This window comes from Rhinichthys klamathensis, unplaced genomic scaffold (genome assembly GCF_029890125.1).
Source record: "Rhinichthys klamathensis goyatoka isolate OS25496 unplaced genomic scaffold, OSU_Roscu_1.1 h1tg000159l_1, whole genome shotgun sequence".
In the NCBI taxonomy this organism is placed as follows: Eukaryota; Metazoa; Chordata; class Actinopteri; order Cypriniformes; family Leuciscidae; genus Rhinichthys; species Rhinichthys klamathensis.
In genome coordinates this window covers 1,265,001-1,279,614 of record NW_026606693.1, presented here as the reverse complement: position 1 = coordinate 1,279,614, position 14,614 = coordinate 1,265,001, and the positions used below count along the sequence as shown (strand labels likewise).

The 14,614-nt window shown below is 37.7% G+C and overlaps 2 protein-coding genes across 2 annotated transcripts in view; one reads left to right on the top strand and one right to left on the bottom strand.

Annotated features, from left to right (window-relative positions):
- The window catches only part of LOC130091087 (NACHT, LRR and PYD domains-containing protein 12-like), a 287,371-nt gene that overhangs the window by 14,584 nt on the left and 258,173 nt on the right, over positions 1 to 14,614 (top strand). The gene's annotated exons all lie outside the window — the stretch shown is intronic.
- The window catches only part of clstn2b (calsyntenin 2b), a 77,640-nt gene that overhangs the window by 15,833 nt on the left and 47,193 nt on the right, over positions 1 to 14,614 (bottom strand). The window contains exons 9-10 of the mRNA XM_056258783.1: positions 10,244 to 10,406; positions 3,453 to 3,619 (exon numbers count right to left, since the gene is read on the bottom strand). Coding sequence (XP_056114758.1) covers positions 3,453 to 3,619; positions 10,244 to 10,406 — 330 coding nt within the window. The remainder of the gene's footprint in view (positions 1 to 3,452; positions 3,620 to 10,243; positions 10,407 to 14,614) is intronic.

Genomic DNA, 14,614 nt, shown 5'->3' with positions numbered 1-14,614 from the left:
ACCTCAAGCCAGTTCTCCACCTTTTTGCCACATCAGTCCTGGCTGAAGATGCTGAGGACACTGACCTGACTAAATCAATAAAAACCAAAGTCCTAGCATACCTCAATAACAAATATGGTGACCCAAACATCCAGGAGCTTTTGGATGTTGCCTGTTTCCTGGACCCTAGGTTCAAAATACAGTACATCAGTACTGAAAACATCCCTGCTATCAAGACCCGACTGAAGACAGAGATTGTAGACTTAGCACAACGTACATATCATCGGGTAAGTGATAATTATGTATTTCACAAAAACACAATTTTTTCTGTAAAATCTAACTGGAAAACTAATGGCTGTTGTTTTTATCTAATAGGAGAAGAGGTCTCGTACTGAAACTGTTCAGATGCCTCAAAGTGCACAGCCTTTGGGGGAAAAGGCAAAGAGGTCTCTTGGCAGTTTTTTCAAGACCAGTGCAGCCTCTCCTTCTTTGCCTGTAAATCTTGAAGATGCCGCAGAGGCAGAGGTAAACAATTACCTGATGACTCCTACCATTGATGGAGAAGATGATCCCTTGGCTTGGTGGAGGGTGCACAAGATCAGCTACCCACAGTTGTGCATCATGGCCCGCAAGTATCTTTGTGTACCTGCCACAAGCGCTCCCTCAGAACGTCTTTTTAGCACAGGAGGGAATATTGTGACTTGCACTCGCACATCCTTGAAGCCAGCAAAAGTCAATATTCTGGTTTTCTTAGCAAAAAACCTGTGAGCCACTGAGAACAAAACTGTTGGATCATTATGGCTGGCAGTGCTATACTCGTAGTGAACTTTAGTCTTTGTGGTTTGTTATTGTTGTGTACTTGAGATACGTGAGGTTGATCTATTCTATATTATAATGTTCAAATAGTTTTTTATTGTCTAATTTAAAAGTGCATTTCTCAGTTTTTTATTTATAACTTTATTTACTTTGATTGATTTACTTTGAAGCAAATTCTATGTTTCAGTTGTGTGAAATGTTACTGACTTGTTGGGAGCAGTAAGATAATTATCATTTTTAATTATTTTTTTTCTCAAGACTGTACATTTTGCACACAGTCAGTGTTTACAAAGTGCATGCCTTTGTTTAAATTATTTAAATGCACAGTGGCAAAGCCACAGATGTTTCTGTAATGAGCAGTTCAATAAAAATGTCATTTAATTTAAGTCATACATGTTTTAATTGAATTCTAACAAATAGGCCCAGCCTATGGGAAAGAACATTTCACACTAAATGTATCTAATATTGTGTTGGGTCATATTTAAATCATTCATTATGTTTTGTTGGGAAAAAAGAGGATAAAATAAAAAAAATCGCATATTAAATCGCAATCGCAATATTGGAGAAAAAAATCGCAATTAGATTATTTTCCCAAATCGTTCAGCCTTAGAATTTACAGAATACAAAGAAATGCAGTACAGGAATTGTAACAAGTGTTGCAACAAACATAACGATTACATAATGCATATTTATTTTGAATGCATTTTGAAATGTTATGTTTTGCTCTAAATCATTTGAATGGCTAAATATGGTTCTTGTGTATGTAGTGTTTTTGATCTGTATCCAAGAAAAGTCTGGAAATTCATTGTTCAAAATATGTGGGAACCTTGTAGGTGACATTTCAAATATTAGTTTTTTTTTTTTTGTATGTTAACAGGATTGTCTAGGTGATTCATAAAATTAAATGTATTATGATAAACTACACTTACAGCTGTTGAATTTCATTACATTTTTTATTCTAATTTAAAAGTGCCCCTATTACGCTTTTTCAAATATTACATTTCATACAGTTTGTAATGCAGCTGTTTGCGAAAGTAAAGTTTTAAAGATCAAATTGCACGACGTTAAAGTTTTTTTCTCCTAATTAAAAGATTCGATTCTGAATTGCTGAAACGAGTCGTCAGTAATTCCAGTTTCACTTCCTGTTACATACATATGTAACAATGTAACAAATTTGCGTAATGCCAGCCTATGGTCTTCATTGTCTGCCCGCAAACAACGTTTACTTTTACCTGGAAGAGTTTGGTTCTTACAGAGCCCGGAAAGTCACCTGTGGGGAAAAAAAAACAATCCGTTTTGCAATCCGTCCCCTTAGTTTATAAACTGTACTCACAAATTCTTGTATTTTTCTTTTTTATATGTGAAGTCTTTTTTTGCTTATTTTCTGAGCTCCTCCCAAAAAAAAATGGACTTTAAAGATACAAGTAAACGTCGTTTTTTATTTAGAAAATTCAAGAAATGATCCATTTTAAAAAAAAATTGCAAAAACTGAAGGCACGGTTTACAAATCTGAGAGCACGGATTAGGAACTCGGGTACGATTTATTAATCCGTGGGCACGATTTGTTAAACCGAGGGAACAGTTTAAGAATTCGTGCATGAGTACAGTGAGTACAAACTGAGGGGACGGATTGCAAAACCGGCGTCGCCACGGATTGTTTTTTTTCCCCCCACAGGTGACTTCCCGGGCTCCGTTGGTTCTTGTTGTGGACATGTCGAGAAGACACTTTTCAGTGCTGCGAATCCACTTTGATGCTCTGGAATTGATACAGTAAAATCATTGCCATCTTTACTGTTCATATCACTGGGTATCAAGTGCTGAGGAAGCAGAATCGTCCAATCACAACAGACTGGGTCATCTGACCAATCAGAGTAGAGTAGGCTCTCGGATAGGAGGGTGTTTAGAGTTAGACTAAATCTTTAAACTAACCATTTTCAGACTCTTTGAGAGATGAGATGATGTGAAATTATGAAAAAGTGTTTTTAGACCTCAGATGTATGTAAATATATTGTAGGAGACCTCTAAAACTAAATTAGGAACCTTTAAAATAGCATAACAGGGGCACTTTAAACTCAAATTTTGCATCCCGTTTGGCACGGCAAGAACTGAACTGGAATTTAAAAGGCATTACCAATGTGTCTCTGAATAGAGCTCGATCCTGCTTTAAGCTTATGGTTTGATCAGATCACCTGAGCGAAGGAACACCTGTCGTCTGTCTCTCACTAACACTCTCCCTCTCTGTCTGTAAAACCTGCTTTCATTTGATCCTCGAATCTTCCCTAGAGCTTCTTCCATACAAAAGAACAGAATAAAAGAAAGCAAAGCAGAAAATGGAGAATGTGCGCACAGAAATATCTCTCCTTAAGTCATGTCTCCTGGCTTTTCTTTGTCTCTTCCTCACTCTCTGCTTTTCCTACAAAATAGTGATTTTCCACTCTTTTCTATGGTTTCATGATAGACTATGGTAAACTTGTTTTTTATATTAACGCAAAGTGACTTACAGCGCATTCAGGCTATGTAAAATTTCCAGCATGTGCATTCCTTAAAATCAAATCTGTGACCTCGAATTACTAGTAAAAGCAAAAAAATGATATGCGCTGCACACTGGCATGTTGAGTTTAGAGTCTTAGTTAGCTTTGTGTGTGTGTGTGTGAAACCTTTATCCTCGGTCCGAGGCTTTCCAGTAAAGTGATGTCCAGCCCTTCTTTGCAGGCCTGTAGGCAGGAGATGATCGTCTGGCTTTCAATCTTCCCCGAGCGTATCGTCAGTCCAGACAAACTGCCTCGGAAATACTGTGTGAACTTAGCTTTAGAGACCTCGCCACCTACAAACATAAATATGGACATGCTAACAGATAATAAAAACCTCCCAAACTTATAATGTTAATGCTTCTAACAGACAATTTGGCTTTTCCATGACCATGCTTTACCCTCTGTCTGACAAATATAATTAAATGGGCTGTTTTTGCTACTGTTAATAAATTAATACTCAGCAAGGATGCATTAAATGGATCGAAAGTGACATTTATAGTATTTTAAAATATTATAAATAAATAAATGCTGTTCTTTTGAACTTTTCATACATCAAAGAATCCAGATTTTTTTTATTACGGTTTCCACAAAAATATGAAGAATATGAAATTCAACTGTTTTCAACATTAATCATATGAAATGTTAACTGAACAGCAAATCATCATATTATACTGATTTCTGAAGGATCATGTGACACTGAAGAAATTCAGCTTTGATCACAGGAATACATTACATTTTAAAATATATTCAAATAGAACACATTAAATTTAAATTGTAATAATATTTCACAATATTACTGTTTTTACTGTAGTTTTGTGAGCATAAGAGACTTCAAAAAGTCTAGTTTCCATAAATAATCATGGTGGACTGGGGAGGGAGTTTGGCATTATAAATAGTAGCGTAGACTTTATATTTCCATATTATACTGTATTGAACTGTTTATTTTAAAAAAGAAACAAACCAAAAAAATCCATTTGTTATTTTTTTTTTTAATGTCCCGTTTTAGTAAACTAGGTTCCTTATATATAAAAATGAACTACGCAGCCATTACAGGAAGGGATTAAGGCACGTCTGAATTCAATTTAAACATATTATTCCATTTGTAGTATGAAATAAGTCAATGGAGTCATTAAATATTGACCTGTTATATCTAAAGCTCTCTTTATTTGTTCTAGATCATTAGACGTAATGAAGCCGTTATTTTTGGAGGCACCATCAAAAAGTTATTGAGTTTCAGACGAAGCCATGGTTACACAGATCCACTTTATTCATCACACACACACATATATAAAATAAATGTTGGCTTAGCTAGAGGTCTTCAGAAGCTGCCTTGAAACGAAGCAATCATATGATTAAACCTATATTCACTGCTGAAGCCAGAGATAATGAGCAATTGCCTGCATCTCTGCTCTGTATGAGATGAGTGTGTGTGCAATGAAGCCTCTCTGAGTGTGTTTGTGATCAGGTGACAGTGAGCCTCGGGCGATACTGATGTAGGCTACTGATGAGCCCGGTTTGTGTGTGTGTGTGTGTGGGTTTACATGGATGTAGTTTAGGGAGAAAATTGTCACATCAACATTGGTTGAGACAGTTCAGCCTTGCTATGATTCTCAAACAAACAGATCAATGTGTTGATAGAGCCACAGCGCTGCACGTTTCAGGAGAATAGTGAAATAGAGGTCTGCGCTGTCATTAAGCCTGAACATAATAGGCTTGTGAAGCGACCCGTTTGGTATCGTCAAGGTTTAAGATGGAAACCTGCTTACTTTTGTGCATGGGTGCTTTTATGATGTTTTTTTTTTATTTGGTGATCAAGAGTTGCATATGCAGCATATAAATAAATGTATATTTTTTGGGATTAACTATTCCTTTAATGCACATAAATGTTGTGGTAAAAAACAATATTATTTATATACTTTTATAGTATTGATATTTTAGATTAGCTTTTTTTTTTAATTTATTGTAGTTTAAATTTTAGTCTTTTATGTGCTTTTGTAATTAGGGCCCAAGCCTTGAAAAGGCGAAGGCCCTATTGTTTTCCTTAGGATTTTTTTTTTTTTTCTCCTCTTTTATTTTTCTTACGACTATTCGGGCACTTTTGGGGCTCTTAACGTGCACGAAAACTCTTGAAACTTTGCACACTGGTCAGAACCCGTGGCCATCAGGGTTGGGGTGAAGCTGGTACCTGGGCGTGGCAGGGGGGCTCGACAGCGCCCCCTGGAACGGGGTCCGAAAACTTGGTCCATAAATCAAACACGCTTGTATGTAAGAATATGAAACTCGGTACACATATAGATCTCATCGGTTCATATATACTTCATGCTCTTACTTTTTACCCCAGCCCAACAGGAAGTCGGCTATTTAGGGTTGTTTGTAAAACGCATGCAATGGAATTTAAAGTACTTCTCCTAGAGAATTCAAAGAAATGCCACGAAACTCGGTCAGCATGAAGTCAAGACATTGAGGATGAAAAATTGCGAGGGGATTTTTGATATCTCGAACGGTTTGGCCGTGGCGAGGAAACGAAATTATGGCGAGAAACGTGAAACAGGAAGTGTGTTATAACTTCTTTATACATTAACTGATCTTGATGAAACTTCAGCAGTGTGTTCGTTGTAAGAGGCCGATCACATGGATGTGACTATTGTGAGTCAAAGTTATAGCGCCACCAACTGGCAGCAGGAAGTGTGTCACTTTCAAAATCCTTTGAAATCACCCTCTTATTTTTACCCGATTTGCTTCAAACTTTATGTGTATAATGTAAACACACGGCAGATGTAGACCTGTGAAAGGATTATTGATATCTTTGATACTGTTGCCGTGGCAACGCATCATACTATAAAATTCTTTTAGGATGCTTTTGAGACTCTTAGCATGCTTGACATTGCATGAAACTCGACAGACATGTCACATTTATTAGCCAGTAGACATGTGCAAAGTTTCAGGAACGGACGTGGTGCAGGGGCTCAGTAGCGCCACCTTTTGACAAAAGTGAGAGGGTTAGTTTCATAGTTTTACCTGCAATCATAAAACTCGGTAGGAATATTGTTCAGATCAAGCCGGACAACTTTCTAATTTACAGATTTTGGCTCCGAACAAAAGAAAGTCAGATATTTTGGTTTGAATGTGGATGTTTCGGAGTAATCTCTGTCACTCTCTCCCTCTCTCTGCGTACCTCTGTGTCTGTGGGGGAGGGGGATGTGTCTGTTTGAGTGAGAATGCTTTTAATTATTGTTGTTCAAGGTTTCGGGGGCTTTTGGGGCCCTTAACATCCTCTAAAACTCTTGAAACTTTGCACACGGGTCAGAACCCGCGGCCATCAGGGCCGGGTTGAAGCTGGTACCCGGGCGTGGCAGGGCGGCTCGACAGCGCCCCCTGGACTGGGATTCGAACACTTTTCCATAAGTCAAACACACTTGCATGTAATAATATGAAACTCGTTACACTTATAGATCTCATTGGGTTGAACAACTTTCGTGCTCTAAGTTTTACGACAGTCCAACAGGAAGCCGGCTATTATGGTTTGTTTGGAAAAGCATACCCCTGAAATTCGATTTAATTCTCCTTGGGAATTGATCGGATTCCAACCAAACTCGGTCAGCATGAAGTCAAGACATTGAGGATGCTAAATTCCAGACGGATTTTTGATATCTCGAACGGTTTGGCCGTGGCGAGGAAATGAATTTTATGACTAAAAAAGGACACATAAAGTGTGTTATAACTTTGCTCGTTTTACCTACAGTTACAAAACTTGCCACGGATATTGTTCTCATAAAGCCGATCAATTTTCTAATTTAAAGTCATTAGCTCTGAGCAACAGAAAGTCAGATATTGTAGTTTGAATGGATTTCTTGTGCCCCCTGCCATTCTCTCTGTGTGTGTGTGTGCGTGTGTCTGTGTGGGGAGGGGAGCAGAGGGGAGGGGAGGGAGAGAGGGTTGGTGTCTGTGTTTATGTGTGTGTGTGTGTGTGTGGCTGGCTGTATGATTTTTCCTGCATTAAAGGATAAAGAAATCTCTAAGTCCTTGTCTTTTCGCATAACAATTTTTGTATTTTTTTTTAAATGACAAAATATGCATATAACCCCCATCTTTTAAATGTATAGTTTGCTTTAAATAAAAGTAAGATTGTTTTGGTAATTGAAGCTGAATGAATTTAAAATTCATCTGCTATATTTCAATATATTTGTTTTCCTTAAAATTTTAAAACACTAACCTCATTCTCATCTGAATTACAATTTTTTTTTTTTCTGTATGAAATAATACTCTGACTAAAAACACTTTTGATGTTTCTTTTTTAATCAATGTAGAATGTGTAAGTAGAATGTGTAACTTAAAAATAAACAGATTAGAGCTCTGTTTGAGGACAATCCTGTGTGGGGAGGTGGCAGGGGGATTTATCTTTTGGGTGAGATTTAATTTAAATTATTGTTTTTCAATGTAGCATTCTAATCAGGTAAAGCAAGTAATATTCTCTGTATCTTTATATAAATATACACACATGGTGGTAATGGCGCAGTGGATAAAACACATGCCTTTGGTGTGAGAGACCCGGGTTCGAATCCACTGTGAGACACCAATGTGTCCCTGAGCAAGACACTTAACCCCTAGTTGATCCAGAGGTGTGCGACCTCTGACATATATGGCAATTGTAAGTCGCTTTGGATAAAAGCGTCAGCTAAATGAATGAATGTAAATGAATATGTGTGTGTGTGTGTATATATATATATATAGCTACAAGCAGCGATTACGGGCCCAAGCTGGTGGCACCGCAACCCCGGTTATAGCGCCACCAACTGGCAGCAGGAAGTGTGTCACTTTCAAAATGATTTGAAATCACCCTCTTATTTTTACCTGATTTGCTTCAAACTTCACTACTATAATGTAAACACACGGCAGATGTAGACCTGGATGTAGACCTGACCTTTCAGAAGGTTGCTCACGCATACTTTGTGATTGATATGTGCCCTCGATGCGCACTTTTGCAGAGCCCACACCAATGCAAGCTCTACAGCACACTTCTTTTCGACAGTCAAAGCAGGGTTACATTTTTTGGCACGTCGTGCACAATAACCCTAAAGGCACCAGGGTGGCGGTGCCACCGGCTTTATATATATATATATATATATATATATATATATATATATAAATATAGCTGCGAGCAGCGATTACGGGCCCAAGCCGGCGGCACCGCCACCCCGGTGCCTTTAGGTAACTAAAGGCACCGGGGTTGCGGTGCCACCGGCTTGGGCCCGTAATCGCTGCTCGCAGCTATATTTTTTATTCGTTTTTAAAAAAATTTTTTTATAGATTTAGTTTTTACTTAGTTTTATTTCTATTTAGTTTTAGTCATTTTAGTACTTCAACTTAATTTTTTTAGTTGCTTAGTAGTTTACGTTTTTATAGTTTAAGATTTTCATCTAATGTGTAAACTTAATTTTAGCTTTATTTTGATTGACAAAAACGATTTAAAATAGTTAAAAAAAATAGTTTTAGTTGGTTAACAATAATACATTAACAATACGTTCTTTGACCAAAAATATCCATGCTGGCCTATTACAGTGTTAAAAATATTGTATCACCTATAATCTGTGAATACAAAGCGCTGTACAAACTGAACCAAAACCGTGACCACAGAAGTGATCCATGAGAAACCGTTATACCCCTCAAGCTCCAAAAATCTTAAAAAGAGCAAATGTCCAGTCAGCTCTCACATCACTTTCCCTTTGATAATCTTCCACATGCTCAAGTGATTTTGTATAATGATCTGTCTCTCTCTTATATGTCTTTCATTGTTAAACAAAGACGCTCAGAGACACAGAAAGGCAGAATGGGCAGGTCAAGAAGTCAACTTTTGTTTTGTTTTTTAGTTAGAAGTTGCTGCTTATGATTGCTAAAGAGAAAAAAAGAGGGAAAGATTGAGGAAAATAAGTTTTCAAAAGCAAAAGAAAGAATGCTAGTGAGGTAAAGAGATGTTCGTTTAGTAAAGAATTGTTCATTGTGGATTTGCATGCTGTGAGAATTTACATTTCTACTTTCAAGTTAAAGGGATAGTTCACTTTGAAATAAATTGTTGGTATGTTTTAGCTTACCTCAAGAGCATCCAAGATGTAGGTGTCTTTGTTTCCGCAGAAGTTTCAATTTTGATATTTTTAGGTCAAACCGTTCTTGTCTGTCAGTCATATAATGCAGGTCTATGGTCACCACCTCAAAGAGCATGCACAGAGAAGTCCAAATTAAACATGATTTAATGACTCGTAAATGTAAGTACACATTGATGGCCTAAGACACGAAACGAGTGGTTTGTGTGAGAAAACGAACAGTATTTATATCGTTTTTACCTCTTGTAAACAGCCACATCCAAGTGATCTGAGGGCGCGGGCGCTTCGGTCTGCCCAAGCGCCGGAAGTGATCTCTCGCTTACACGTGTACGTCACTCATTGTTTACACAGAGATTTCGGAAGTGTTACCTTTCACTGTGAAGATCTAAACATATTTAGATATATACAGGATATCGCAATGGACGATGATTTCGATATATCAACAGACGATGTTGAATTTTTTTCGCAACCGCGCAAGAGATCACTTCCATTGTGTACTTACATTTACGAGTCATTAAATCATGTTTAATTTGGACTTCTCTGTGCATGCTCTTTGAGGTGGACCCCATAGACCTGCATTTTATGACTGACAGACAAGAACGGTTTGACCTAAAAATATCAAAATTGAAACTACTGCGGAAACAAAGACACCTACATCTTGGATGCTCTTGAGGTAAGCTAAAACATACCAAAAATTCATTTCAAAGTGAACTATCCCTTTAATGACCTCTGGAGCCTCTTTTGAACCCGCCCCCTTTCAATGTCACATGCACTTTAACCACACCCACAAACCATGCTAGCCACGCCCACACCCCTAACCTTGCCAGCAGGCTCCTACAGTCAGCTGCACGTCAATCTGAGAGGAGTGGATGGGCCAGTCATCTGTCACGAGGTAAGGGTCATAGGTCACGCCGTCCACATATAGAGTCACCACTGGGAAGTCAACGCCGATGACGTAATAATGCCACTCCTTATCACAGATCTGAGAGAAAGAAAGAGACAGAGAATTTCACCATATCAGCATTATTTTTGTTTTCATTTTTGCTTCAGAGTCGAGAAAATTCAAATAATGACTTTACATTAGTTTAATGTAACTTGACTGCAGAATGCCACAGTTATTTTTTTTTTTTTTTGGCAGCAGCGATTTACACTAAGTGCAAATAGCGATATATTCTATTTACACTATGTAAAAATAGCTGTATTTTCTTTGAAATAAGTGTAAATAGTAGTTAGATAATATTTGCACCTCAGTATTTTAGTACATTATAAAAGAGTATGCAATAATAACATTGAGTGTAAATGATTATATTTATTAAATAAACCTGCCTTATTTGGACAATATAGCCCTCCTTACACTTACAACCTAACCCTACCCGATAAACACTTTATTATTAAGTAACCATTAGGTACTTTAATTCCACTTTTCACATATTTTCTTCATATTTATTGAAAATGAATGCCTTTTCAATCTGATATGCGATGGGAAAAGTGAGAAGAGTTCTGAAAAAGGCGGATTTGAAGTCGCGTTGAAGTATCTGCTGCTGACTGGTCACAGGTGTGTTTACGAATTTTACGAGGTGGCTAATTCGTACAAATTCATACAACCTCACTCGTACTAATTTGTACGATTCCTGCTAAATCGTACATATTTTACGAGTTGCCCAATTCGTACGAATGACCTACCGCTGACCCCACCCCTAAACCTAACCGTCACTGGGGTTTAGACAAATCGTACGAATTCATACGAGTGAGGTCGTACGAATTCGTACGAATCAGCCACATTTTACTCACTCGTACGAATTGGTTGCGAGATAGCGTTGGTTTTTTGTACTTTTGACTGGCCCAACCAGGCATTGGTGGACGGAGTTAGTGTAAATAGTGTAAACACTTAGGGTGTATTCACACCAGGAAAGTCCGATAGTTCACTTGCTCTGGTCCGGACCAAATTTTTTTTTTTTTTTTTTTTTTGGTACGGTTCGCTTTCACACTGCTCTTTTTGCAAGTGAACCAAAATGTGTAAACAAAACCACACGTGTGCTAAGGTCGTCCATTCATTGGACAAGGATTCTAGGGAAATCAGGAAGTGCAAAAAAGGCTCAGCATGGAGATATTTCGTACTGCAATATTTGTTATTTTACTAATTTTGTGTTATATTCTGTACAAACGCAATATGAAGAAACTGCGCAGAAGACGGATAAGGTATAAAGTTTTGATTCATAGAGAAGGGCTATGTTCACACATTCAAATAATGAGATTCTTATTGTATATACTACTAACAAGTGCTGTCAATGTTAACGCTTGCGATTTAAGTTTGTCCAGTTTAACGCAGCATCATCCTTGTAACTATTATATGAACTGCAAAAGCTTTTTTTTGCATCTATGCGCGATTAGACTAAAGAGAACGCGCTGTATGTGAATGTCCTGATGCACACACTCATTCATTCATTCCATTCCAATGATGCACATACGACGCGCAGAAACTTGACTCTTCTGAGAAACTTTACTGCCGTACCATGAGTGCAGCAGGCGTAATGATATGACGCAGCGCCTGAAAATAGGCTACCTTCCGTCAATAGAGCTGGGGGCTATTTTCAGGCGCTGCGTCATATCATTACGCCTTTTAAATAGGAAAAATATCGAAACACTTTGGTGATTTTTGTTTGAGAAATGCTAATAATCTTGTCCACTTCAATGATGTATGCTAAGATATGCTAAAAGTGGTACCGCCAGAACCGGAGATCGGCTGAATGGATTCAAAAACGGTAAAACTCAACAGTTTAACTCTGGGGGAGTTGTAAAATGAGCCTATTTCCAAAAAAAAGTGGAGTATCCCTTTAATAATCAATTATGTTTAAAAAAGCAGCTGTCCAGAAGACAATTGTGTTGTTCTTCAGCTCACTTCTTCTGGTACACATGCTATCCTGCATTATATTTCTGTCAAAACAAGGTATTAAAGAAGGCAGAATAGTTTTTGCCTAATAGAACAGATATTGTGTGTGGAGTGCATTTAATATGCTGTCTAGGTAGGCAGCTCACTAGGTTTTCGAACAGAGTCATTATGTAACATCTCCTCTCTTTTCTCATCCCTTATATTTCTTTCTTTTCACTCTAAATCCATTCTGTCTTTCTTTTATAATTGTTCTCTATAGGCTTACATTCTCCAAGACACAGTTCTTCCTTAACAATCCCATCGATGCTCATCGTGAGGAAGCAAAGGAAGGGAGGTGTAGAGGTGGGTGGAACTGGTGGAGGGAGTCACGGAGAGATTGATGACATTAGGGTGTGAAGAGGCTCAGAGAAGCCGTGAATGAATGAGGGTCCAAACTAAAAGAAAACCATTGGCCTCTGTATGTAACAAAAGTCCAAGGCAGAGATAACTAGATCGTCTGAAGAGAATGGCTGAAGAGTGGTGTTTGCCCATACAAAACAGGTGGCACGATGCTAATGGAGTTGTGGGTGGTTGCCAGGGTGTTGCTATGTGGTTGCTAAGATGTTCTTTGTGGTTGCTAGGGTGTTTTGGCCCGAGTCAAAAGATCGTACCTCGAAGTGATGCTAAGATTAGGGGTTTGTTACAGTGTTATTTTAATATTATTTTTATACTGTATTTATTACTGTATATATAATATCTTGAATTAGTTTTTCTTTTATTTTTCAATTTATATATATACGTATATACAGGGCTGTCAACGTTAACGCATTAGCACATTAATTCAAAATCCTTAACGCATTAAAATAATTTAATTTAATCTTTGTTTTATTTTATTTCTGCCTTATTTACATGAACAAAAATAATTTTTAATAGTTTAGTTGTAGCTAACAATAATCGAATCACTAACCCTAACTGTGTAGTAGTGATAGTAAAAACAGTCTAATGCCTCTGAAATGCTTGATTGTCGTCATGAATGTGTTTAGTGAGTTGTATAGCGCAGTGATGAGGGGAGTATCTGTCTCTGGTTGGCCCGTTTGGACCGCTGCCACTCAAAAGCACACGGTAGCAGACGGTTTCTGCTCGCTCTGTCACACACAGTGTGTGTGTTTGTGTATTTGTGTGTCTGCCAGGCGGTCTGGGTCGTAGAGTCTAGTGGAACTGATTGTTACACCCTCACACGAAACGGCTGTGAGAAACCATCAGACACTTCTCATCTTCACTACATCTTTCCTCCTGCACCTCAAATCTCACCATCAGTCTTCCTTCTCTCACTTCTCCTTCTCTCCCTGTTCTGTTTGCCTGTTTGATCTAATATCCCAGTGTGTTTTATTGATTGATCCGTTCGCCTGTTGTCTTGTTAATGAACTCATTAGCTCTTTTGTTTGCTCTGTGTACTCAAGCCCTTAGTTTGAGTTATTTCTTTGTCCTGTATTGTTTATGTGACGTGTTTGTGATACCTGTTCCCTGAGTTTATCTGTGCCATTTGGATTTATTTATTAAAGGACTGTTTGCTCTAATAATCTCTGTCATCGAGCGCTTCATATCAGCCACAAACCATTACAGCATGTTTTTGTAATTGCCATTAATATGGCTTTGAATTTATTTATTTTTGCCTGGCAATGGTTAAAATGGATGAAAAACAAAACTCACACCCTAGCAACCGTATAGAAACATGCCATGGCAACTAACTCAAACACCCTAGCATCTTATCGTTTTTATTAAAAGTTTAAATGTAAATAAAATGAATTATTATTGAAAGCCAATAGGATAAGTACTACCATGATATACCTACTTTGCTGTTGAAATATACTCAATAATAATAATAATATAATATATTATTTGCATTACAGTGATGATAATTATGAAATATGCAAAAAAATGGTACAAAACAGGCTTCATTTTCTTTATGCAAAATATGTTCTTGACAAGCGTTGTGACTCGCGAGATTCAGCCAGAGCGAGTGTTCTTTTTTTCTGTATTTTTCTTTAATACATTTCTTCTCTCTCTGTACATAGGTCATCACTCTGTGTTCTTATTATGAATAAATTGATTTCTTTTTCATTAAATTTCACTTTTATACTCTATTGGTATTCGTCTCGTATTTCATTCAGTGTTTTTCAACCCCTCTTCTCTTTCTGTGGTTCTCTCTGTGTGTCTGGGCAGACATTGATTTTCTGCAGGGATGTGTGTGTGTGTGTGTGTGTGTGTGTATGTGAGAATGTGTGGTTGTGGACAGCAGTAGTGGCATACAGTCCTGAGAA